Source organism: Psammomys obesus, unplaced genomic scaffold, assembly GCF_907164565.1.
Source record: "Psammomys obesus unplaced genomic scaffold, mPsaObe1.curated_primary_1811, whole genome shotgun sequence".
In the NCBI taxonomy this organism is placed as follows: Eukaryota; Metazoa; Chordata; class Mammalia; order Rodentia; family Muridae; genus Psammomys; species Psammomys obesus.
Window position 1 is genome coordinate 1,423,485 of NW_026591598.1, and position 25,917 is coordinate 1,449,401.

Here is a 25,917-nt window from a genome sequence, read left to right on the forward strand (position 1 = left end):
TGTTCCCAGAGCTCTTGGTCATGCAGCTTAGGCAAAAGATTTTCTCCCTTTACCACCCATAGTGCTTGGCAGTATAGTTGCGGAGAATCCCAATGGTGCCAATTCCAAAGTTTAGCAGATGGGAGGCAGCTGCTCTCTAATTTCCCTCTGCCAGGCATACTGTAAGGTTCTTGGGTTCTTTGTTTCCTGTAGTTTGTATCTACCTGAACAAGAGCGGCAGCACAGGCCCCCACTTGGATAAGAAGAAGATCCAACAGCTCCCTGACCATTTTGGGCCAGCCCGTGCCTCTGTGGTGTTGCAGCAGGCGGTCCAGGCTTGCATTGACTGTGCTTATCACCAGAAAACTGTCTTCAACTTCCTCAAGCAAGGCCACGGGGGTGAAGTCATCTCAGGTAAACACTTCTGGGCTGGTTTGGCCTAACCAGAGTGGCAGGCCTTCACTGTGATGAGACATCCTGGTGCCAGGTTGGTACTTAGAGGCTCTGGGGAATGCAAAAGTACCGCATTCCTCAAGAGTCCTTACTTCCAGCCCCAGGCTCTGCTGAAGCATGTGCCATATAGTATATGCCACATACCTCTGCCAAGAATAGCCAAACCGACTAAACAGAGTCCTCTCCTGCCCCCACACAGAAAATATGAGTATGTGGCTTAAAGTAATTGCAGAGTAAAAATACATAAGGGCTGTGTTGTTACAACAGAGAAATTTCCCCAACTGACTTCAGACAACCTCGACTTCCTCTCATTCCTGCCTCCTTAGCTTCTGGGTCTGTAGCTCCCATATAAGGGAGCTGAATCCCAGGACACAGGGAAAAGGGGAGCTTAATTTAACAGTGTGGTACTTTTTGCTATAACTGTAGATACCTTCCTGCTATGCCCTGTTTCTGTTTCAGTTTTCTTAAGTCCATAATCTGATTTTTACCCACCAAGCCTACGACAGATGGCTTGACCTGCAGCCTTCCGGTCTTGACTATAATGCTGCCTTAAAGTCCCTCCCTTTCCTTCTTAGCAAGCTGCTGTAGCATTAAGGAACCATCTGACAGGGAATATACAGCCAAACAGTCCTTATAGCCAGTATCTGTTGAGCCTTTAGTGTGTGGCAGAGGTTTCTGCCACATACTGGCCAAGAAAAGGGAAACAGGAGACATCAGGCTCAGGTTTGCACTGTGGAAAAGAAAATCTGAATAGTCTACGGAAGGGTGACAAGAGAAAACATTAAGGAGCCAAGTCCAGGCAGTGACTGGATGTACGGAGGATGGGAACTGCTGACACATCAAAGCCCATGTCCTTCTGAGGCCCAGACCACTCTCTGGCCTCTTCTTCGCAGTTTGCAGGGTCTGTGCCTTCCTACTGCCTGGAGTTCTTCCTCTTCAAAACTTTCCTGAGAGCGATTTATCTCCCCAGATGTCTGTTCTTCACATACCTCAACGACAATTACATGAACCTTTTGCTTTTTAAAAATTATGCCAATGTTTTGATAAGAATAGGTTCTGTATAAAATAAAAACAAGCATGAAACATTTCCAAATGTTGCTCAAATTCAGTATCCTGATATAGATTGGAAATTTTTTACTTGGGCCAGTGTTAGCAATGGCAGTATTCTCTTCTTCTGCTTAGCTTTCCTGTTCTTGGGCAGTTGTCTTGTGAAAATAGCACCCCAGGTGAACACATTTCCTGGAGGAGGTCCAGCCAGGTGATGAAGAAAGTAGCATTATGTTTATAGTTGTTTTCACAAGTTGAGTGAAATCATTCCAAAGCCCTGAGGTTGCAACAGACCTGGCCTGGCACTCCCATGATTGCACACTCTTTGGAGTTAGAAGCAAAAATCAAAGCCCTTGGGCAAGGGAGGGCAGCAGGAAGCAGGCAAGCAGCTTGGCGCTGCCTCTTTGTAACTGGCCAAGCCCAAGACATGAAGTGAGCTGGGCGTCTCTGGCCAGCGCTGCACTTCACTGCATAACTGATTTGTTTTGTTTACTTAACTCCACAGCGGTGTTCGACCGGGAACAGCACACCCTCAACCTCCCAGCAGTCAACAGCATTACCTACGTCCTCCGCTTCCTGGAGAAGCTCTGCCGCAACCTTCGGAGTGACAATCTGTTTGGCAACCAGCCCTTTACACAGACCCACTTATCAGTCACTGCCACAGAGTACAGCCACAGCCACGACAGGTACCTACCAGGTAGGAGCTGGGATGGGGCCTGGGCTGAGAAGGGGGCTGGGCATCCAGTAGTGCCTGCAAGGGCCCAGGGGCAGCCCTCAGGCCTGCAAGCCTCGTACCCACCATCCAGAGATCTGGTTTTCTGCCCTTTGCCTTTGCCACATCTGGGTCATATCTACAAGTTGGTGGTCTTCCGCCACCTAAACGCTTCAGAATTTTGCTGTCACTCTAGAATTTCTCTTTCCTCTGGACCCCTATTTCTAGAAGTTACCCTATGATTTCCTTCTGGTCTCCAGACCACATGTGCAGCCCACGAAGTCCTAATACAACCCCCAATATGAATCCATCATCAAAGGCCTCATATAGCTCTCCTTTGCCAGCAACAAGGTTTAGTCTTTGAATTTAGAGATTGAGAAAGTTGCTCCATGTTGATTGGCCATCCATTCTTTTCTTTGGCATGTGGCCCTAACTTCTAGCATTGCCAGTCTAACAAGTCAGTTCAAGTTCCTGCTGTTTCCAACTAGTCTGGAAAATAACTTTTTAGTTAACATACCATCCCCACAATGGGGAAGCGGATGCCACGTGGCTGGGTCAGTGACTAAGCACTTCCAAGAGAGCTTGAAGTGGAGCTCGGCATCTCTGATCTGGAGAACAGGACGCAGAACCAAGGGAGGGAGGAAAGCTTGGTTGGAAACCTAGAAAGGTAGGTTGCTGTTAAGAGGGAGGAATTGCTCTTTAAAAGAGACCTGTGGATGGTGCTCTGAGCCGAAAGGAAATACTACCACCCTGGGACTACTCTGTCTGCTGTGGAGGCTCATGAGACTGAAAGGTGCTCTGGGGTCTTCTATATGAGTCTTATTCCCACAATCCCTTCCCTATTGTCTTTTCATCAGATTCTTAATGACTTCTGATTAAAGTATCACTCCTGGAGAATGTCCTCAGGAAAGTGACCACCCACCCAGTCTCCTCTGACCCCTCCATAGCTCCGCAACCAAGTGAGAATTGCTTATGTGATTTTCGGTTAAAAGATACCTAAATCCCTCATATGTCTACATGTAAACTAAACATCTGGTCCCTGCAGCTGAATCGTGCTCCTCGGCTGGTTCTTTTCTTCAGAGGGAACTTTTTAAAATACTTGCTCTACATTGTTGTTTTGTTTTTCCCAAAATCAGAACCTGTAAGAACAGCCCTGCAGTTAGAATATTGTACTGGATAGGATAGAGTTGGTACAGACAAAAGACAAAGTGTTAAATATTCTCAGCATTGTCATTTGGGGGCCCTGGGCTGTATTTCCTAATAAAAGGCCTAACTGGAAGTCTGAAAGAAAAGGTGCATGAGAGGGAGTGGCATGTCCAATAGGGCAGCTGTTCAAAAAAAAAAAAAAAAAAAAAACAGAAATTCAGAATTCTTAAATAGAACACTCTCCGTCAAGAACTAAGAAAAGTACATTGGCAGCAGCATTCAGAGGCTGCTAGGGACATGCCCACACTGGGCCTCTATGAAGGTGGCTGGGGATTGACACAGGGCACAGCCTTCCTAGGACTTCTGTTCTGGTTTGTCTCTCTAATTCAACACCAATGAAAAGGCAGCTCCATCCAGACTCTTCTTTCCTGCCTTGCCAGCTAGAGACAAGACAAAAAACCAGGAGTGTCACTCTGAGCTATCGTAGGCTGTGTCCTATCCTTATTACCCTATTTCCAGACAGACTGCACCAACTCTGAGCTCTGCTAGCCAAGCTGTTTCTCGTGGAAGGTTTTCAGCACATTGTCTGCTCTTCCTGGCTTCTGTTTGCTTCTCAGAAGAGTTTTAACTGTGCCCAGACAAGCCAGGGCCTTGTCTGGACTTCTGACTCCTTACTCTGTAGCTTGTCTTCCCTGCTTGCTGCTGTCTTACTAACCCTTTGCTCTGCCTCTGATACCTCAGCAGCACCTTTAGTTTTCGGATTTCTTATCCAACTTCTACAGAGAGCTCCATCAGTACCCATAGCTTTCTTTTGATTTTCGTTTGAATCTGTTTTTTGCCATTCCTGCCCATCTGCCTAGTGACACATTTCTACTGATGTGGCATCCATGGATCCCATCTGTGTTGCCTGGATTGTTTATTGGAGCCCTTTCCCCTCTCCCCCATCCTGCCTTGCCACCCTATTGCCCTATTGCTATGGACTTGTCTTAGCTGACCATGTACTTACAGTGTAACACAGCCATCAAAAGTTCATGTCCAGAGCCAGGCTGTGGTGGCGCACGCCGTTAATCCCAGCACTTGGGGGGCTGAGGTAGGTGGATCTCTGTGAGTTCAAGGCCAGCCTGATCTATAGAGGGAGTTACAGGACAGCCATGGCTACACAGAGAAACCCTGTCTCCAAAAAAAAAAAAAAAAAAAAAGTAAAAAAGTGCATATCCTTTTAAACTTCCTTACCTAACTTGAGACTTAATTTTTTTCACCACTCTATTTTGGAAACTTTCAAACCTACAGAAAAATTGCAACAATAGCAACAAAAGTAAAATGAGTCTTTCACTAAGAGTCACTTTTAACTTTTTTCCGTATTTGTTCTGTCTCTCCATTCACACATATATTTGTATCTAAATATTTAATATGTATATGTGTATGGCTTTTGTTTATTAACACAAGAGTTAACTGCAAGTGAAATTTTGGTTTGGTTTGATTTGGTTTTTCAAGACAGGGTTTCTTTGTGTAGCCCTCGCCATCTTATAACTAGCTGTATAGACCAAGCTGGCCTCGAACTTGCAGAGATCTTCCTACCCATGCCTTCCAAGTGCCACCAACGCCCAGCTAACAGGTGAAATATTTTTGTATATATCTCTTTTAAAGAGCACAGAACATAGATAGATACATACCTGTAATCCCAGACCTCAAGAATTTTAGGTAAGAGGTTTTAGGCAAGTTAAAGGGTAGCCTGGGCTACACAGTGAAACCCTATGTCAGATGAAGAGGGAAGATGAAGAAAAGAAAAGAGAATGAGAGACAAGAAGGGTGGAAAGGCAAAAGGAAGAACATTATTTTTGTGTTCAAGAAACTTAATGTAAATAAAACACTCCTGGGCTAATATACCATCCAGATCAGAATTTCCCCATTTGTTTCAATAATGTCTTCTGTAGCTGATTTTTGTTTTGTTTTTCTCTAATTTAGGATCCAATAAGAGATCATTTGGTGTCTTTCACTGTCTTATCTCTTACGCTTCCTTTATCTAGAGGTCTTCTCTGACTACATTGGTATTTTATAAAACCCAGTCCAAATGTTTTTGCTTTAGGTCATCAAACATTTATTAAACCCTCACTCTTTGCCAGATTCTATGCTGGATTTTAGGAGATGGTTAAGACAGACTGAACCCCTGTAGTCTAGAAGCGAAGAGGGAAGAGGCATGTGGTTAAGTGCATGGAGCAGAGGTGCCCCAGCCCAACCACTTATGATAAGCAAAGAGGAAAGTGAAAGCAAGTGGCTGAGCAAACTCCTGGGCTAGGCAGCTGAGGCTCTCCTCCAGAACTTCTTGTCTTTGAGTCAGATAACAGCCTTGTGGAAGCTAAAGTAAGGAACTCCTTTGGACCCCCTAAAAATTGGTACTATGAGGAAGGAAAACTTTTAATTCAGCTAGTTGCTATGGATATTAACATTAGCTGTTTTGAAATCTGTCTGGCATTAACCTCTAGATGTGCTGTTTTGAGATTGTCTGGCTGTTCCTGCCAGTGGAAGCACTGCCTTTGTTCCAAGACTCAAGGACTTGAGTTCTTTCCCGGCATGATTATTCATCCACCACCATGCCCTGTTCTGGGAGTCAACTCGATTATCTATCCAGATAGAGCTGGAAAGTTTCTAACCATTCAGCGTCAATGTAAATTAACTTTTCTGTTGTGACTCTAGAGAAATTAGGGTGGCTACTGCTCTACTGGATGTCAGTGGACAGAGGTGAGGCCCTTGCTCTGTGCACACACCATCAATAAGAGGCAGCTCTTCTCCAGATCTTACTGCAAAAAGTTGCCCTACTAGCATTCTCTGAGGAGGGTAGCCAGCAAGGGAGTGAGGAAGGAGTAAAGGCATATGGCGAAAAGCCACAGGTAACAAATACTCCCAGGGAAGCCTGGAAGGCAGGACGGTCTCAAGAGTTGTTCTTAGAGTACAGAGAGTAGAACATGGGGAAGGATTTGGAAGAAGACAAATTTTAACTTTAAAAAAATAAGAATTTTAACTCTCAACAATAAGATGATTGCCAAAAATCCCTCAAGAGAACAACCATCATTGGGGTCTTTATCAAACAGAGGTCAGACAACCACCGAACCTAGAGAACATTGTACTCAACATGGCTTGCTCAGCCTGCTTTCGTATAGAACCCAAGACCACCAGCCCAGGGATGGCACCACCCACAATGGGCCAGGCCCTCCCTCATCAGTCACTAAGAAACCACTTTACAGCTGGATCTTATGGAGGTATTTTCAGTTGAGATTCCCTCCTCTCAGCAAACTCCAGCTTGCTGTTCTTGGTGGTTATCCCATGGTACTAAAATCTCCAAAATGTTGCGGTCTTCTGCTGCAAGTGGGCTCTGCTTTCACCAATATCCTCTCCTAGACTCTCTTCCTAGTGCCAAGCCTCAATTTTCTGCATGACCCCTCACTCACACTGATCTGGGCCCTCCCCCATCAATTAAGGAAATGCCTTACAGCCAGATCTCATGGAGGCATTTTCTCAAGTGAGGTTCCATCCTTTCAGATAATTTTAGCTTGTGTCAAGTTGGTATAAGACTAGCCAACACACCATCCAATGCCTTAGGTTAGGTCTCAGCTTTAGATTACATGACATGGTGACTGGGTTCTGCTACCTGATACTGGCCATTGAGACGCACTGGCATGAGATTCCCTTCCTAAAAGCTTTCAGATGTTCAAAGCCCCTTTGGCAGGCTTCCTGGGGTATGGGTAGATTTCTTCAGGGTTTCCTACGATGCAGTGAGAAGCATTCTGCTGAGAGACAGAGTCAAGTTCTTACCCTGATCCTAGTCCCAGTGCCTGAGCTCCCCCAGCCTCCTTGGAATGTTTCTGTAGAACAAGGTCAACACAGGTGACTAGAGGCATTGAAGGAACAGGTCCTCTGCAGACAGGCCTTTAACCAGGTGTCATGGAGTATTTCTGAGATGTCCTGCTGATAGACCAGCATCTGCTTCTAAAGAATCCTCATGTGAGGCCTGGGAGATGACTCAGGAATTAAAAGCACTAACTCTGAAATTGTGAGGACTTGGTTTGAATCCTTGGGACCCACATAAAAACTGGGCATGACTGTGCCTGTAACTCCAACACTGGGGGTCAGAGACAGGCAGATTATGGAATCTCACTAGCCATCCAGCCTAGACAAAACAGTGGAACTTCAGGCTCAGTGACAGACCCTGCCTCAAGGGAATCAGGCAGGAAATGGTAGAGGAAGATGCCCAGTATCCTCTGGCCTCCACATGCATGTACATGGGCACACACATACAGAGTCCTCCTCTGAGCATGCAAATCCTTTCCCACGATCCTCACCCTCTTTCTAGTACCTTATGACTAAGGAATTGTCTCCCACCTAAAGTAGCTCTAGTTTTTGTTTGTTTGTTTAAGTTGTCCTTATCCAGAAAAGACCTTCAAAATATGCCAGGCCAAGAGTAACAATCTAGAGAAACCAGAATCAAGAGAGGAATCCAAGTCCTGAGCTCCTAGTAGAGCCAGGAGCCATGGTTGATACACAGGCATTCTGTCCTTGTAGAGCTTTATGTCTTGCTGCCTCTTGTTCCACTCAGGAAGATACCTGGAGCCAGCACTCTGCCAGTCCTTCCAAGCCAGTCCTTACTTTAGCCCTAGTTTTATTATTTTCCAGGGGAAACCTTTGTCCTGGGGAGTAGCCTGGCCCGGTCCTTGGAGACACACTCAGACTTGATGGACTCTGCCTTGAAGCCTGCCAACATTGTCAGCACCTCCCAGAATCTTCGAACTCCTGGGTATCGACCCTTGCTTCCCTCCTGTGGCCTCCCATTGAGCACTGCCTCTGCTGTGCGTAGGCTCTGCTCCAGGGGTAAGCTGGTCAGGACTCCTTGCCCTTTCTCCATCCCTTGCTCCTGGGCTCAAAAAGAACATCAGGAAACTAGTGTTGCTGCCCTGCTACATGGTGATGGGACTGGGGCTGTGCTCGCTACTCTGCCTTGTCCAACCATCTGGGATGTAATTTGTGTTCTGGGCATGGTTTGGAGAAAACAAAAACATAAAAGGGATGGGGAAGGGGTTGTTCTTCTAGCCTTTCACCATTTATTTGAATCCCATCTGTATTTGAATAGTTTGCAAACTATGTAGGAGATCCACTTTTAAAAGTAATTATAAAGCAATAACGATGCATAATTGGTAGTATAAAATTGCAGGAAGGGGCACCTAATCCCAGCTATGCCTTCAAGGCTCTCTTCCTTGTCTGAAACAAGATGAATGGCTGTGTCTCAGCTGAGGAAGAGGAAAAAAGGATGGGGTAAAGATAGAGAGTAGAATGTATAGAACCAGGACTTTATGTGTTTCATTATTGCAGAAACATAATGTAAAAGGTCAGGGCTTATATTATTGAAAACTTCCAAACTAAAGAGTCTGGAGCTGATCATGCCCAACAGAGTTAGGCTACCAGTGGTATCCAACAGAAGCAAGGCATAAACAGAATTCTGTTTGAGTACCACAGAGTGCTAGATTGAACTAGCTTGAGTGACAAGACTAGAAAGAATGGGTCACACCAGAAGTGAGAAAGGCCTGAAAATTAGGACAGTGTTATATATGAAAGTTCTCACTAGGTTAACTTGGAAAAAATTGAAGATAGTGAGGAAATGGAGACTCTTCCAGGTTTAGATACCTAAATTCAGCTGGTTGAATAGTATGCCATTCACTACCAAAGACCTAGAAATGGAAGGGAGGAAATGCTGTGAATCATCTTGGAGATAGATACACAACAGACAGCAGCTACTGCACGTCACATTCACAGGAAAAGTGTAGAGCTGAAACTTTATAGTGAATGAGTTGCCAGAAATAAAGGTGGGGTCAAAAGAGCAGCTTACCAAAGATGGATGCCTGATAGAGCGCCAAAGGTGGGAGCAGGAACAGAGGCTTACACAGAAGGAGTGCACTCAAGAGTGAGGAGAAAGAGAAGTTAGTTGGATGGTGGCTGGACACTCCCAAGAGTGTTTAAGTAGCACCTTGCCTGAGGAATACCTGCAGGACTCCATAATTGGTACGTAGGTGATCTTATCAACAAACATAGGAAGGGTAGATTGCCATGGGTTGAGGAAATGTTAAGGTGAGAATTTGATCAAAATAAAGGCAAATAATAGAGTCTGTGAGTCAAAAGAAGTTCTTATCAAGTGGAGCACTTGGGCATGATTGTCAAAAGACAACTTGAACTTCTGAGAAGTTAAGAATATAGCAGAGAAGAAATGAATAATGAGAAGTAGTAGGAGTCCGAGAGCACAGGCAGACAAATGAGCAGATACACCTTCTCTGGCATGGGAAGAAGACTGCCATCAGTGAACAGAGAAAGGACTGAGTAGGGAAGACCTTAGGAGTGCTGAAAGGTTAGACCAGTCATACAGAAGATAATGGATCAAGAAAAGAATGTCTGCAAGAAACCTCAGGGGGCAGCTGTGGGTAGAGACTAGTTTGCAAGAGCTATGGTTTTCTTTTGTTTCTTAGAGTCTTCTATATAATGTGAGACAAGATGGTTTGGGAATCAAGGCTTTGTGGTGGACTGGTAAGACAAGAACCAGGAGGGAGGACAGCACAGAAAGCAACCAGTGGAGCTGGGGGGGTGGGGGGGGGAGACCAGTGAGGGTCATTGGCAGCTGAGCATTTTAACAGAATAGCTCTAGGGGATAAGTTTCAAGACAGCTGGAAAGATAAGCACAGAGACAGGCATACTTAAAATTCTGAAGCAGTTTGTTCCAAATGCTGATAAGTACCAGACAGTGGCCTTAGCAGTCACCATCTGGACTAGAGAAGAGGTGAAAGTCACTGGAAGTTTGACACTGGTAACAGCAAGAACTATAACAGAGTGATCTAAGAACCAAAAGGAGTCTTCATTTTAATAAGTGAACACAACACAGAGATCTACTGATAAGTAATTGTGGTCAGAAAGAGCAGGTGGCTGGATATAGGCTTAGACTCTATGTGAGGTTCATAGGAGGATGATCTAGAAACACAATCAGGAAGCTGGGAGAATACTGTCCTCAAACCCTAGCCTCTCCAGCCCAGGGTCTGTGAAGTCTATAGAATAAAAAGATTCCAGCAACAAGAAGTGCAAGATGACTTTGTAAGAGAACGTTTGAGAAGACTGAGACAGAGGAAGAATCCTGTGTTAGACCTCAGCACTATGAGGGGGCAAACAAATTAGAAAGAGCAGTCAGGTAGAGATGGTAGCTGAGACATGGCTCCCTTAATTCCCTTGCCTTTAGACTAGGTCTCCTGTATGCAAAGTGTTCCTCATGAAGAATGGAAATTCTCATATCAACTTGGTTCTTTCCACAGGAGTGTTCAAAGGAACAAATGAAAGAAGGGATATGGAATCATTTTGGAAACTAAGTCATTCCCCAGGTATGTGGAGAGTTCCTGTGATGTTCATCTCCATCAAAGCAAGGTCTGGTTCTGGAAGGGATACACCGTGATAGACTGCCTCTCCTACTTAGCCCAGATGGCACTGTGGTATCAGAGCTCCCCTCTTTAAGCATATCATGAGTCTTTGTGCCAGTCATACTCAAAACTCTTTTGTCAATGAAGAACCTCTAAGGCTAGAGGATTCTATCTGATGAGCTCTAGATTGCTTGTCTCAACAGACAGAGAGACAGAGAGAGTGAGGGAGAGAGAGAGAGAGAGAGAGAGAGAGAGAGAGAGAGAGAGAGAGAGATAAGAATTTGAGTCTATCCCCTTTCTTACTTTGTTAACCTAGAATATCAGATCCAAGTATGCAAGCCTGGCCTGTTGTAGATGCTCTCTACAGTCAGAGTGGTATAGTCTGCCTTCCCTGAGTGTGGGGGTGAGGGCTCTGAGGTCTGCTCTGTACAGAAAAAGGAACAGGAGAAGTCAATAAGGCACCAGCTCGTCTCTTTCCTAGCTGGGTAGTCTTACCTAGTCAATTCTTCACCTCCTAGGCCTGTTTCCTCCTTTCTATGCTGAAGATGGCCTTCAAGGGCTATTTTTGAGGTCACAGGAACTGAGAATGGTAGGTTTTCTAACTTCTAGGGTACTGTGCTTAGATCCAGTTGCCTTCCTGATTACCTCTGCAGTGCATTTTGTGTTTGTCTGTTGCCTACACTATTACCAAGACTCTCCATGCCCTATTCTCACCAGACTGTGTAAATGCAACTTCTAGATTAATGCATCACTCATCTGCTCAGACAGATCTACCTAAGAAAAGTCAGCAGTTGTCAGTGATACACAAGGTTCTCTATTATCACCACCCTGCCCACTTCCCCTCTGCAAGCAAATGTGCCTCAGGTATCATCTCACACTGTCCTCCCTCATTCCCTTCCCTTCCCGCTAACCTTAAACTGTTCTGCTCCTTCAGGTCTTTGCTGAGATGTCATTTCATGAATGTCTCTCTGACCATCGCATAAATTAAAGCTTCTGCCGCCTGCCCTTGTTGAGTTTATAAATCCATAAATTTATAAATTCATTATGTGAATTGTTAGCCCATTTTCACTGCTATAACAAAATACTATAATGTAGATTGCTTACAAACAACAGAAACTTATTTCTCCTAGTCCTAAAAGCTGGAAAGCCAAGATCAAGGTGTTGGCATATCTGTTTGATGAGGACCATCTAGTCTCACTTAACCTAAAGACTGGGGTGGGGGTTCCCCGTTCAGACCTCCTTTATAAAAAGAGCACTAATCTTTTTATTAAACTTGGGCTCTGCCCAAACTCCTAATATCGTCTCTTTTGAGGGTTAGGAATGTCAACATAAGAATTTGGGGGAACACGGGCAGTTGACTTTGTATGTGTGTTCCTGGCATATGTATATGTGTATAAACGTGTATTTATGTGTGAATACACACACACACTTCCTAGCTCCTCATTAAAGGCATTAGCTAGATGGTCCAAAAAGGGCATACTAACACACATACAATGAGACACACACACACCAGCCACATCTCTCTCCAGAGTATCTGCAGCTGGTTTCACTTTGGCATCACCAAGGACTTTTAGTTAGGGAAAATGAGTAGCTCACAAAGCCCCCTCTTCCTTCTAGTCCTCTTAGTACCTAAAACCCCTCAGGGTGTCTGTGCCTCTAATCATCTGCTTGCTTAACACTTTTGCCCTTGTCTGCTCAGTACCTGACCAAGAGCTGGAAAGATTTGCTGAAGCTCTGCTAATCTTAAACAAAAAAGAAAGGTCAGACGGGTCGAGCTAGCGTGCTTTCAGCCCCAAGGCCCAGAATGAAGGGAGGCAGGAGATTCTAGCCTCTGCAGAAGATAGGTAAAGAATACCATTTTTTGCTTATATGCCTTAGCTCTACTACCAGGTAGATATGTGACAGGGTATCTGTAGGTGCTGAAGATTACACACATGTGCAAGGTAAAGCCATGGTCTGGTGGGGGAAACAGAAAAATATACATGTGATGGCATGATCATTAATTCACTGAACTCATACTCAGGCATCACTGTGGCAGACCAGTTACTCCTTCATGTGTCAGGAACAAGACAAGAACCATGGCACCACTTACATTCAATATGGGGACATAGGTAACACACACCAGATAAATGAGTGCATGAAAGTATAGTGGTATGATATGTGCCCAGGGTAAATAAACTGAGTGATGAGATCAGAGAAGGTTGATAACTGAGAAAGATACAAATGTTGAGGAGTCAGATTAGAAAAGAACATTCCAGACAAGTCAGAAGTCAAGAGCTTGAGTTGTTCCAGAGCAGGTAAGTAAGGGCAGGAAACCAGAATGGAGTGTGACTTGAAGCTGGGCAGGACGACTGAGAACCTCCTCACTCCACTCCATCAACGCTGTGAGGACTCAGATGCCATTTCCTGGACAATGGGATGCATGGCAGTGAGTCAGAAGGAATTGATGAGATCCCATTACTGCTTTGTAAAGGTTCTCAGCCACTTTAGAGAGCACAGATCACTGCAGTCATGGGATGGAGCAACTGTATGCAGAACAGGTTGTAACTAGTATAGGAGATGCTTTGAGGGTCCATTTCTTTCAGCATTAAAACAGGTCTGATTCTGGGACCAAGACCTCCTTAAATAAGCTGAAGTTTGCCTGAAGAGACAGACAGACTGAAGGAAGAAGACATCCAGGCAAAGGGAATATGTGAGCAAGAAAATCTGCAACAGTGGATGACCAAAATAATCAGATCCCAAATCACATAGGGAAAATAGAAGAGCTGTGTTTCAACCACAATTGAGATAAAAGCTGTAAACAGGGCCTTAACACTGAGATTCCTGGCAGCCAAGGCAAAACCTCTCCTCTCTCTCTCTCTCTCTCTCTCTCTCTCTAGTATATGAGACTGTGGAGAAGCTTAGTTTCACTCAAATACCATTATTTCTCTAGTTCCAAGTCAAGGCAAAAGTAAACATCTACTCCCTCCAGCCCCGCCAAACCCAAGTAGTCTCCTTACACTGATACCTGACTCGGGTTCAGTGTGAATCACTGCCCCTTTGTGAAACCTCCAAAAGCTCAATGAATGAAGTTGTGACTTCTCTTTATGGAAAAATTCTTCCCGGGCAACTTCTAGTCATCTCCTAGCACTTGAATGTTGCTATGGGCATCACCTCTGAGTGGAGTGTATCAGATCAGTGGGGAGGGACTAGCAGTCATTTTGTGCATTATGGTAGGTGCCCTCCTGTCCTTCAGGGTCGGATCGATATCTGGAAAGCCGAGATCCCCCTCGCCTGAGTGGCCGGGACCCCTCCTCATGGACAGTGGAGGATGTGATGCAGTTTATCCGGGAAGCCGATCCTCAGCTCGGATCCCATGCTGACCTCTTCCGAAAACATGTAGGTATCTCTGTCTGACCTCCTGTGTGTGCTGCAACCTAGAGATCCTAGAAGGCATGGCTGTCTGATCTGTGTCCATTGAACATAATGTAAGTGATGCCATCTTAAGTAGACCCCACTGGGCACTGTTTACATTATTCTTAGCATAGGCTCTCACTGGGCCACATTCCCACTGGCTTTGTGGTCTGGGGCTCAGATCCCAAGGGTGCTTTACCCTGTCTGTCTTGGTGTGAGACTCAGGGATTGCAGACCAAATTAAACAATCTATGCAAGTGGTCCTGCCGCCTTCACTGGTCCTCTTCCGCTGCTGACCTAACTGAGAGCCTAGTGCCCCCTTCAGGACACCATTTGGTTGTATGGCCAGGCATTGCCCTTGCCAACTGTAGGGCTCAAACCCATTTTCCTAACATTGCTGCTGCTTGATGCCATTCTTCCGGTGGTCACAGAGATAAAATCTGTCCCGTCACTGACCATGGAAATCTTTTAGGTAGGTGGGTTTGCAAGGGCTCCAGAGCAGGCCTAAAGGTTACCACCACCCCTAAGAAACCCTGGGCTCAGTGCATTTTGAGGGTCAGTGTCTACACAGCCTGTACAGGTCTACTGACTGCAAGGCTTCTCAGATGCTTAGGGCAGGAAAACAGCCCCCAACAGCACAGAAGAGCCAAGGTGGAAGGAGCCTGTTCTTTAGTACCTTCCTGGGGAGAAATGCTCAGAGTGCCAAGGAGGGGAACAGGCAATCTTCAGGATCCCAGCAACCTGACTGTACTGTGTGTCTAACACTGTTCTGGGTGGTCTTTGATTGGCACCTGAGGCGTGAGACCAACCAGACATCTGATGGTGGCTCCTCCCCACCCCCAGGAGATCGATGGCAAGGCCCTGCTCCTTCTGCGCAGTGACATGATGATGAAGTACATGGGCCTGAAGCTGGGGCCTGCCCTCAAGCTCTCCTTTCACATTGACCGGCTGAAGCAGGGCAAGTTCTGAACAGGAGACATTCTCCTCGAAGCCACCAGTCAGCTCCCAGGCACCTTAGTAGGGCTCTGGGTGACCTCAGGATTCTAGGAGGCTGCAGAACCACACTGCTACCCCTCCTGCCATGGTGTGTCCTTCCATGAAGGACTGAGGAGGGAAGAATGTGGGCCCAGGGCTGGTGCTGCTCTTCCCCTAGCCTGCTGTGGCTCCAGGCCCCTTCTATTTATTTTTGAAGGCTAGCCAGTATCTCACCAGAAGTTTAGGCTGAGCACCTTGTAAGAGATAGAGGAAGAAGCCAACCCTAAGGCTTTGAAAGGCCCTGGCACCCAGGCCCCTTACCATCTTCTGAGCTTGGTATAGTGTCCCATGGTACCCAGTTCATGCCTTCTCACTAGATCCCCAGACTCTGAACTTATGGTGCAGACCTTTTTAAAAAAAAAAAAAAATTCCTTTCTTACTGCTAATTTATTGCTTCTGGCACTTGGACTTAGCTTTTCTTGCACCAGACATTTTTAGGAAGAGGGAGACCACCCTCTGTGGTCCAGAAAGGGCCTCTCCAGAGAAGTGTGGCCCTATTTCAGAGGACACACCCCTAGGGCACTTTCTCTCTGGAACAGACAGAACTATATGGCTCACTGAGCATGAAAAGTGAGGGTCCCTCTTCCCACACTGGGCCCTTTGTAGTCCCAGTCTCCATCTCTGATGGAGTTTTCCCCCTACCCTGCCCCCATCACAGCTCCCTGCCCTGGTCAGAATTGCTGCAAAAGATGGGGCCTAATGCCTTTAGGCCACGGGCCCCGATGGTGGGAGGGAGGACCTCAAGGCTGGAGGGGGTTTGCCTTCTGCCAGTTCCTGTGCTTCCTCCTAGGCAAGTCAGCAGCACTGCTGCGCCCACTGCCATCTTAACTATTTTATGTCAGTTTGTTTATAAATAAAAACCAGTACAAATGCCTGTGTCTTTTTAACCAGTTGACTTCCAAATCACTCAGCAAACAGGTTACCCCTTCACCTAGTCTTGGTTTTCACTCATGTAAAATAAGGGATCTGTGCCAGATTATCCCTAGGAACTCTTCTTAACTTACAGTCCACAAGAACAGGCTATTGTCCAAGGGGCCACAGCACCCAGCACCTTGCAGGCCCCAGGCTCTGCCCTGGTTGCCTCCCTCTGTCAGGTAGACAGGTGTTAGTACCAAGCAAACAAGCAATCCAAGGACTAGCTACTCTCAAAAGCCTTAGGCTGCTTCATCCTCCTCTTCATGAGAAAAGAGGCAATACAGACCTGCATCATACCCATTGCTCTGACACCCCAACCCGGTGTCATACAGCCTGTTGGCTTACAGTGGGAGCAAGGACAAGACAACCTGAAATAACAGCCAGGGAGCATACCAAGTTTCACTGTTGGCTGTGAGACTGCTGGAGCAGGCATGGCTACAGGGGTGAGCCATTTAGTAGTTACCAGGTCTTCACAGAGACTCATTTGGCCATCCTGTGGGGCTGAGCCTCTTCCTTCCTATACACCATTGCCTTTTATTTCCCTCAAGTTTTGCCCAAGCTTCTGCCTCCAATCCTACATGCAACAGAAGTCCAGGCATGCTTTCAAAATGGCTGCCCACAGGAAGGCCAAAGAGCTGCTTGATTGAAGCAGTTGCTGTGGTCTCCCTCGTGCTCCCAGTAAGAAGGATTATCATAAGTAGAGAGGGCAGAGTGTGTAATGTAGTCTTTAACTGGGAGCTGACAAGATGACTCTGTCAGTAAAGGTGTTTGCTGTGCAAGCTTGGGGACCTGTGTTTGATCCCCAAAACTTGAAGGAGAGAACCAACTCCAGAGTTGTCCCCTGACCTCCACACGTCATGTATGACACATGCAGTCCCTTCCCCCACATCATACACACAGTAATAAATCAGCCTTTTAATAAACATAAAAAGTTCTTACCTAAGCTAAGCCCTGCCTTTAAGGGATTGGCTGCCAAATTGCCAGAGGCTGTTTGTCACCCAAGGAGCAGATAGCTCTATCCCTTGAGTTGACTAGCTGATTTTTCAGGCCCTTTTAGATAGCAATAACAAGAAATGTCTGTGTTTGCACAAAGAGGGATCATGTATCAGGGGAGCCCTGGACTGTACCCTGTACATTTTGGTTCATCCTGGGAGCATCTAGGTCCTTCAGTGTTCAGCAGAGCTTGGGGTTGCAGACCAAGGAAAGAAGTGGAGACTTTAGACAGCAGAGTCAAAAGAGATAGTAACTGTGGGTTGTGTGAGCACTGAGGGCTGGATAGGTGGTGGAGAGGGAAGAAGTGGGAAGTGCCTCAGGTTCTAAGTTCTAGAATCTGCTCCAAAGACCCCCCATGGCCAAACTGCATGGTGGATGAGCAGTTGTCTCTGTTTAGTGTCTAGCACTTAAGGACCATTCTTTGCTCAGCATCTCTTGCTCAACATCATTGCTTGTTGTCTGTGGCTGAACCAGAAGGCATTATTGGTCTTCATGAGATCACAGAGGCTATTGCACAGGCCCCGCCCACTTCCTAGACCCTGGTTCTCTCTGCCTCCATGCCAAGTTCTAAATGTCCTGGGTCAGGGAGCTGTGGGAGCTCAGGGCTGGGCACCTCCCATGCCCCTGCAGGAGCAAGCAGGACATGAAGATTATAGGCCTCTTTCCTCTTCTTCCTACTTGCCCTGAATGCCCCCACTGCAGCTGTGGTGGCTCTTGGACTCTGACTACCTCAAAGACCCAACCTGGAAAGATGCAGGCTGGTGGTGCCTGCCACCCAAGTTGGAGGCTGGAGGTGTGGGGGTGAGTGGAGGACTTGTATTTGTGTGCCTATGGCACAGCCTTTGAGTTCCCAAGCCTAGGGTGAGGTTCTAGTTCTGAGCCACCTCAAGATGCAAAGGCCCTTTTTATGGGGAGGAACCATCGCTGTCGTCAGTGTGCCAAAACCCCAAGAACCTGCCAACCCAATCCTGAAGTTTCAGTGACCCATACTAGCCTGTCAGCAGGTTTTAGAATAGGTGGGAGAGGCAGTGATGGGGCCACTGGCCAGCCCTCAGATTTTGGGATTATGGCCTTTTCTCCAAGGCCCAATTTAACCATCTCCCTAGGGCATGGAGACTTTTAAGAACCTTTTGGAAGTACAGAAACCCCAGAGACAGCTAGGAGATCCTAGATCCAGATTGGGGAGTTAAAATAAGGCACCTAGAGGGTATAGAGAAGACCCCAAAGATCCCTTATCTGCCCAGAGGCCTGGCTCAGCCCCATCTGATTCTTTCCTAGGCACCAAGGGGGTTACTTGCCCTCTGCCCTCCTTTTTGTCTGACCCTGCTAGTCTCTGCCCATCTACAAGCCTCCAGAAGCCTTAGCACCTGCGAGTGCGCTGGGAAGGAAGCCCGGCCCTGAGAGCAGGGCCCAGGAGGAGCAGTCAACAGTGAGGACTATTGACCACCATGACCCTTAGGAAGAGGTCAGCACATACACAGACATGGGAGTTCCCCGTGGAGTCCCAGGGCAAGCAGTCCCTGCCAGAACTAAAAGAGTCCCCGCCCAAGGACTCTGGCCTCAAGGCAGTTCCCACCACACATACTCTCTATGTGGGCCACCTGAACCCCCAGTTCTCTGTGCCCGTGCTTGCCTGCTTACTGAGAGATACCCTAGAACGGCTGGAGCTGCCAGTGGCCCGTGAACACATTGAGGTAGTAAAACGGGCACGGAACACTTACGCACTGGTACAGGTGGCTGCCTCCAAGGCTGCCCTGGCCTCCCTCCCCTGGCGCCTGCAGATGGCCTTGGAAGAGCAGTTAATCATCAAAGAGCTCACAGCCCGTGGCAAGGAGCTGGTGTTGAGTGAGGGCTTAGAATCTCTGAACCGCAGGGAGGTAAGTGTGGTTTGCCCAAGTGTGCCCTAAAAAACATGCTGGGGATGAGACATGAGTGTGAATGGCTTGCACACCCAGGGGACGTGACTCAAATGACCAACTTCTCTGCTAAGAGGAAGACTAACTCTTAAGGAGGCTTTTGCATTCCAGTCAGGTTTGGGAGACCCAGAGCATACCAAGTCCTGATTTTCCCTTTGGCCTACCTCATTTGTTCCATTGACAAACATCAATACCTGTACTGTACCAGAAGAAGCAAGGCAGAGGCAAGCAACCTATGCCCTGTCCCTGTCAAGCTCTCCAAGAGCAGAACCAACTCTGCCAGTCCCAAAGTCGAGGTGGAGCAGGGCATGGTGGCACATGCATTTAATCCCGGCAACTGAGAGGCAAAGGCAAGGGGATCTCTTGAGTTCAAGGCCAGCCTTGAAAGTGAGTCCAGGACCAACCCTGTCTCCAAAAAAAAAAAAAAAAAGTTGAAGTGGCTGTGTGAGAACCGGCAAACCCTCACTGCCCGCAGGAAATCCAGGCTTATGGATCACAGAAGGCATTCAGAGAAAAGATATTCAAATAGTGATATAGGACAGGCTGGTATCTCTGGAGCTGATGCTGGAGGCTACAGAGGCAGCTGAGGAAGGAAGCTGGAAAGGAAGCTGGGTCAGAGGGTGGGCCCAGATCACAGCAGCTGTAATGATGGCAAAGCAGGGTTCGGGTCAGTTTTGTTGGAGGTGAAAGGTTATACTACCAATGTCCTTGGTCTTCTGCTCAAAGTGCAAACCCATGGGGCTTGAACTGGAACTAAACAGCTCTGTGATACTTTTTGTGATGCATATGTACCTATCATATTTCTGAGGCTAAGTTCATCAGGAACGGAGCCGCTGGGCTACTAGGGTCTTGCCCTTCATCTCCATGCACTAGCCCAGCTGAGTGTCTAGCACTACAGAGGTGAAGACACCAGGTAGCTGGGAAATAGGGAGTGGCCATTGCACTGGCATTCAGAGCTGCTGAGATGATGGGAACAGGAAGCTGATGGGCTGTTGAGAGCCAACAGAAGTGACCATGCAGAAACAAACTGCCCAGAGCCCTGGAGACAGAAGCCACAGAGGGACTCGGGAAAAGCAGAAAAATCTAAGATTCAGGAGGACTTTTCATTAGCCAGGAAGTAGCTGGCAGATATTCCAGGGACAACAAAGATGGTAGTATCAGATCCCTCAGTTCAGGGGGCTGCGTCTCTGCCCAGAGGACTGGAGGGTTACCAAAATGCCTCCTAAGAACAGCTGGGCCTGGGGCCTATTAGACACTCAGGGGGGGAAGATTGGCCCATGGTGTGTTTGCTCCCAACTCCAAAGGGACAATCTCCTTACTCTCCCAGGCCTCCTGCGGCAGGTGCCAAGGAAGAGTCTAACCCAAGTGCTGGCTTGAGCTCTTGAGCCAGCACTGGCTTTTGCACACATACAGAATTGGGCCATCAGCCTGGGAGAGGACCACTAGCAGGAGTGTGACTGGGGTCTCTTAGAGTTAGGGGCTCCTACACGCTACCTTTGCCTATATGCCCACTCTTGACCCCCACCCCAGCAGGAGGACAGCGGTCCAAGCCCAAGCCACAGCCCTGGCCCCAGCCCTGGCACCAGCCCAGGCTTCAGGTGCCCACCGCTGCCCAAACTGGCAGACCCTTCCCCTAACTGCTGCTGGGCTGGGCATCGGCAGACCTCTCAGAACCGACCCAGTGGCGTGCGCTCTGACAGTGCCATTGTGCACCAGGAGATCCTGGGCCAGGAGCAGCTATTCCAGGGTGCCTTCCTTGGCAGTGAGACACGGAACATGGAGTTTAAGCGAGGCGGCGGTGAGTACCTGAGCGTGACTTTCAAGCACCACGTGCGGCGCTACGTGTGTGCCTTTCTCAACAGTGAGGGTGGCAGCCTGCTGGTAGGCGTGGAGGACAGTGGCCTGGTGCAGGGCATCCACTGCAGCCACCGTGATGAGGACCGTACACGCCTGCTGGTAGACTCCATCCTGCAGGGCTTCAAACCCCAGGTCTTTCCGGATGCCTACACCCTCACCTTCATCCCTGTCATAAGCACCACAGCCAGCACGCCTCTCAAGGTGAGCTACCACTGTCATCAGGACAGTGACACTGCCCTCTGTGACACTGCCGAGCAGCACGGGTGGGGAGCAGCAACAGGAGCTTCAGGAAGAGTCCCCAGGCTGCCTCTGAGAGCTAAAGTGTGGGGTGTGGGGCTACCCAAGTGGAACTGGGGCTGCCACCATCAGATGCGGTACACGCTGAGCTTCCATTGCCTCTGCTAAGGTACTCCGCCTGACTGTGCATGCCCCCAAGGCACAGGGTGAGCCACAGCTGTACGAGACAGACCATGGGGAGGTCTTTCTAAGGCGTGATGGGAGCATCCAGGGCCCACTGTCAGTTGGTGCCATCCAGGAATGGTGCAGGCAGGTGAGGAGGCTCTGGCCAAGGTGGGCTGGGGTCAAGCTGACTCAGATCCTACCAGCCCAAAGTGCTGGGCAAGCCTGAAGAAGGGAGGGCTTGGATGAAATGAATCTGCCTCCTCCTCACTGCCAAAGGGGAATTTCCAGCAGTCATTTAAGAAATCTATTCCCCACCCGCCCTGCTTCAGCACTTCAGAGGAGGGTTGGACTGAGTTGCAAGAAAAAGCCTTTATATGAGGGAACCACCAGGTGGTAGAAAAGCAGAGGGGAAGGAAGCTGACACTGGAGATATGGTCTGGTGGTAATCAGGCCCCAGTGCCAGCCCTTGGGAGACTGCCAATGGCGCCCCATCCCAGTGAATGGTATACAGGCAACTTCAAGACCCTTGATCAAAGACAGCAGTGTGGCCAGGGGCCCCATGCTGGGGCCCCAGGAGGATGGCCTGAGTAGATAATCAGACAGTAGCCTGATTATCTATATCTACTGCCACTCTGTCCTCTCAGAAATGGACAATGGAGCTGGGCAAGCTGGAAGAGAAAGTGAAGGTGCTAACGGTGGAAAAGGAGCAGCTTCAGCAGCAACTGAGGCAGCGCCGCCGGCTCATGACCTGCACCTGTTGTGTCCTGTGAGGCTGTGAGGAAGATGTGGGCTAAGGCCTGGAACACAACATACCTCAGCCACTCCTCCTCCTTAGCACTGCATGCACAGGAGCCATGTGGCTTCGCCTCAGAGCAGGCACAGTAACATAGCTAATAAACAGCTCTTGGCACATCCCCAAGGGACCTTACTTTCAGAAAACATGGCTAGGCATTCTACAACTGAGCTCTAAGGGACTATAACTCTAATTCCAACTAAATGCACCTTTTGCCTAAGCCAATTCCAGTGGGCTAGGAAATCTGTCAACCTGGAAAGGCCACTTGCAGCCACCAAGACCTACTGAGTTAGTGGGCACGGGCTACCCTGCAGGTCTCACCCAACTTACTAGAATTTGCTTGTTATCACTCCTTATGTACTGGAATGCCTGGTTATTTCTAAGACACTGGTCAGCCAGCCAGAGGCGGTTGCTTCACAAGTCTCATGGCCAGCCCTCATCTGCTTAGAAGCCAGAGCCCACTCAGATACCACAGCTCAGCAAGCCACCCAGCACCCACTGCAGCCCTGCCCTAACACCAAGCACATGGGGCAACAGTGCCTACGGCTGCCTCAGTGGGCAAGGGGCATTTTTGTCACATTATATACTGTCTGTTATCTGCTGGCTGTGGCATGAGGGGCATAGCCAGACTACTGCCTCCTCACTAACAAGCACAAAAGCCAGAGCTGGATCCTGCCCCACCTGCCCTGTCCACATCCATTTTACCACAAGAAAGCCACCTGTTCTAGCTGCTCCTGCTACCCCTTATACCAGCCATTTGTGCCACAGCAGCCAACCCACCTCACCTCTATACTGAATGCTCCTTTGCCTAAAGCCTTCTTCCTTCAGAGATATAGCACTTAGCTTCCCCTCTAGGCTGCCCTTGAATTTGTGGCACTCCAGGCTTCAATAACCCCCACCACCACCACCCTACTTACCACGGCTTGTGGCGCCAAGGTGCTTGGATTACAGGCAGGAGCAACTATGCCCAACTTTTTTTTTTTTTCCTTTTCCATAGCAATGTCATAGTTTCTCCCACTAGGTCAGGCTGCTGTCAGGTTTAGTCTGTGCTCAGAACACACACAGGCAATGTGGTAGGTGCCTAATAATTCCCTAATGAGATAAGAGTACTCTTAAATTTGGGCTCTGACCTACCAGATAATCATAGAGCACTGACACAGCATTGTACAAGACAAGGGCCCCCACGAAAGTGTTTAGTTACCAGCCCTCTTTTCCTTGAGCTTGTTGGCTACATTGGGAGTAGACACCTAAGAAAAGGACTGCGAGTGCTATCAGGCATTGTTTCCTCTTTGATACATGTGCAGACACAAACTAGTTTTGAAAATCCAGTTCCCATGTTCCACTCAACAGATACTAGACGACCCCTGGACCCCTTACTGCTCAAGACCCAACTTTGCCATGTGTCAAACAGGATAGAACCCCTACCAACATTTACAATACTTCCAGGAACCAAACATGATCATAAATGTTCATGACAGCTCACCAAATTCCCTTTACTCGCACACTGGTGTCCCCAGGGCTACATGAATGCACTTCTGAGGCTGTGGCTCAGTAATAGAGCACTTCACTAACTAGCATGAGTAAAGTCATGGGTTCTAGCCCCAAGAAAGTAAAAGAATGACAAAGTAAAGTCATTTCTCAAGAAGCCAGAGGAGAATGTTTGTAGGCACCACCCACCAATGTGCTATGTACCATGCTAGATTCTGGTCCAGGTAGCACCATCCTCAGAAGTACTTTCTCTGGAAGCCGGTTTTTGCAAATACAGGTGGGCACAGAGAACACGGCTGCCACCTGCCCTTGTCCCCTAAGTCTGAGGTCAGCACACCAAGGACACGAGGGTAAAGCTTCTGAGCACTGGTAGTCACTGGGCACAGAATACTGCCTTCTAGCACCAGCAAGCATCATTCTTGTCAACATGACAAACTCTGGAGAGCCATGTGGGATTCCCTTTTGCTGACAGGTTTTACAGGTAGCTAGCATGTGGCAACTGGTCAATAGCGAGGCCATCTTTCTCAGGAGAAAAACATAGGGATGCCTCTTCCAAACCACTCCACACCTACCTAGCCAAACCCTCATTACTGTGGCAAGAGCGGTTTGTCCCTCTGGGAAACACTGCTTCAGTGTGGGAAGTGATGGGACTACTGGGTGGGAAGAGAGAAGTAGAATCATCCACAAGCCAGACAGAATCCATACAGAAGTAAACCTGAGCTCATAGACATGAAGGCAAAGACAGGATGCTTTTGATAGGAATTAGGAATTAGAAGGGTAGGGCTCTGGGTCTCAAAGGTGACTGTGGCATTAGACCAGGGAATGAGAGAGGAGTCTGAAGTAGGAGTTAGGCAAACAGGTAAGACAAATTTTCCTCCCCAAGCCTCCCTGTCTCAACTTGTAGCAAGGCCTGTAGCCCAAATGAGTGGATGCCAACACCCTACAAATTGACTTTAGAAAGACCTCTACCCCTATGACCTTGAACTTCTGGGCCTGAACTCTAGAGGTCAAGAATGAGTACAGAATGGGAGAGAAAGCAGACCAGCTGTTTAAGACAGCCCATGGTCACCTGGCTGGTTCCATGTATGAAGTGTCCTGTCTGTAGTGGGCAAAGGACCTTGCAGGCAGCCATGCTTCCTTCTCGTAGCACACAGCACCAATTGACTTTTAATCCCTTGGCACATGATATGTCATGACAACCTGAAACCTTGCTGAAAAATCCTAGTAGCTACTAAGGCTTACATCTTAGTTTGATACTCACTCAGACTGCTTACTGAGGCTGGCCCAAAAGAAGCCCTGGCATTGAAGCCCAGTGCCCATGGAAAAGCACCCCAGGCAGTGAGAGAAGAAGAAAGTACACCAGTGGTTCCGCATTATTTATTGAATTAGGAGTATACATGGAGCCAGCCACCACACTGTAGGCACATGGCCATGCCCACTGCTATGTCACAATAAGAAAATAACTTCAAATTGCATTTCAACTGTATAACACCATTCTGAAAGAAAAAAATACCCTCAAATCAAATGCTGCATACACAAGAGAGGGCTTCAGAACCAGTTACCCAAAGATTCCTTGTTTCTTGACCCCTTGATACAAGGAGTATACTCAGCCCCAGGAATACAAAGTTTAGCCAGAGACCCAGAGTTTTTATGTGACACTTTATATAGACAGACCTTGTGTGATGTACCAAAGAACCAAACATCCCTCTGGATGGTGAAGGTCAACCACAGCTGGCACCAAGTCCCCTACAACTCAGCAGCACTGAGATTCCAACAACACCCACAGTTAGCAGCCTAGCACTGGAAGCCCTGGCACCCAGGGAAAAAACAGCAACTCACTCAAATGACAGTGATTCAAGTGGCTGGAAAGATAAACAAGGTGGTTGGTGGCCTTTAACCAGCCACTGGCCACTATCAGGTCCCATCCAGAGTCCTGCTTCCCAATCTCAGAAACAAATCTCGAAGGAATTGTCCCATAAATACATATATTGCAGGATCCAGTATAAATGATGGGACATGCAAGTGACAAAAGTTTTCCAAATACCTTTTCCCCCATAATAAAATAATCTTAATAAAAACATAATTTAAAAGAAGTGTCAAAAGCAGAGTGTAAAATCATAGTTGTAAACTATCAAAAGTTGAAGGCTTTCTTGAAGAATCATCCTGTTTAAAAAAAAAAAAAAAAAAAAAAACAAAACTAGAATTACATGATATTTTTTAGAGAAGTGTCAGAACTTAGCTGCCAGCCCACACAAGGAATAAGGCCTGTTCCTGTGGGAGAATGACAGAAGCAATTCCACAGAATCACACCTTCAACGCCTTGCAGCAACCTCTGTGCCTCAGTCACAT

General features: G+C 47.6%; 3 protein-coding genes across 9 annotated transcripts in view; 2 read left to right on the top strand and 1 right to left on the bottom strand.

Moving 5' to 3' along the window:
* Positions 1 to 15,781, top strand: part of Scmh1 (Scm polycomb group protein homolog 1) — a 96,948-nt gene extending 81,167 nt beyond the window's left edge. For all 5 annotated transcript variants that reach the window (XM_055611290.1, XM_055611289.1, XM_055611294.1 and 2 more), the window contains 6 exons: positions 193 to 393; positions 1,985 to 2,176; positions 8,006 to 8,200; positions 10,675 to 10,740; positions 14,012 to 14,154; positions 15,013 to 15,781. In XM_055611290.1, coding sequence (XP_055467265.1) covers positions 193 to 393; positions 1,985 to 2,176; positions 8,006 to 8,200; positions 10,675 to 10,740; positions 14,012 to 14,154; positions 15,013 to 15,138 — 923 coding nt within the window. In that variant the 3' untranslated portion in view covers positions 15,139 to 15,781. The remainder of the gene's footprint in view (positions 1 to 192; positions 394 to 1,984; positions 2,177 to 8,005; positions 8,201 to 10,674; positions 10,741 to 14,011; positions 14,155 to 15,012) is intronic.
* A 2,779-nt stretch (positions 15,782 to 18,560) lies between these two features.
* Slfnl1 (schlafen like 1) lies at positions 18,561 to 22,057 on the top strand. 3 transcript variants are annotated; one of them, XM_055611346.1, is made up of 4 exons: positions 18,561 to 18,995; positions 20,562 to 21,086; positions 21,292 to 21,435; positions 21,932 to 22,057. In XM_055611346.1, exons 1-4 carry the CDS (start codon positions 18,561 to 18,563, stop codon positions 22,055 to 22,057), a joined length of 1,230 nt encoding a protein of 409 aa, XP_055467321.1. The 3 variants fall into 3 exon arrangements, with proteins under 3 accessions (XP_055467321.1, XP_055467323.1, XP_055467322.1); XM_055611348.1 differs by having other exon boundaries at positions 18,561 to 18,989; positions 20,745 to 21,086; XM_055611347.1 differs by lacking the exon at positions 21,292 to 21,435.
* Positions 22,058 to 24,931: 2,874 nt separating this feature from the next.
* Ctps1 (CTP synthase 1) overlaps positions 24,932 to 25,917 on the bottom strand; it is a 33,454-nt gene continuing 32,468 nt past the window's right edge. The window contains exon 19 of the mRNA XM_055611345.1: positions 24,932 to 25,731. The gene's annotated coding sequence lies outside the window, so the exon portion shown is untranslated. The remainder of the gene's footprint in view (positions 25,732 to 25,917) is intronic.

Coding starts and splice junctions, on each gene's coding strand:
- Slfnl1 (XM_055611346.1), top strand. CDS start 18,561: ATGACCCTTAGGAAGAGGTCAGCACATACACAGACATGGGAGTTCCCC. Junction 18,996..20,561: donor TGAACCGCAGGGAGGTAAGT/GTGGTTTGCCCA, acceptor CCACCCCAGCAG/GAGGACAGCGGTCCAAGCCC. Junction 21,087..21,291: donor CAGCCAGCACGCCTCTCAAG/GTGAGCTACCAC, acceptor GCCTCTGCTAAG/GTACTCCGCCTGACTGTGCA.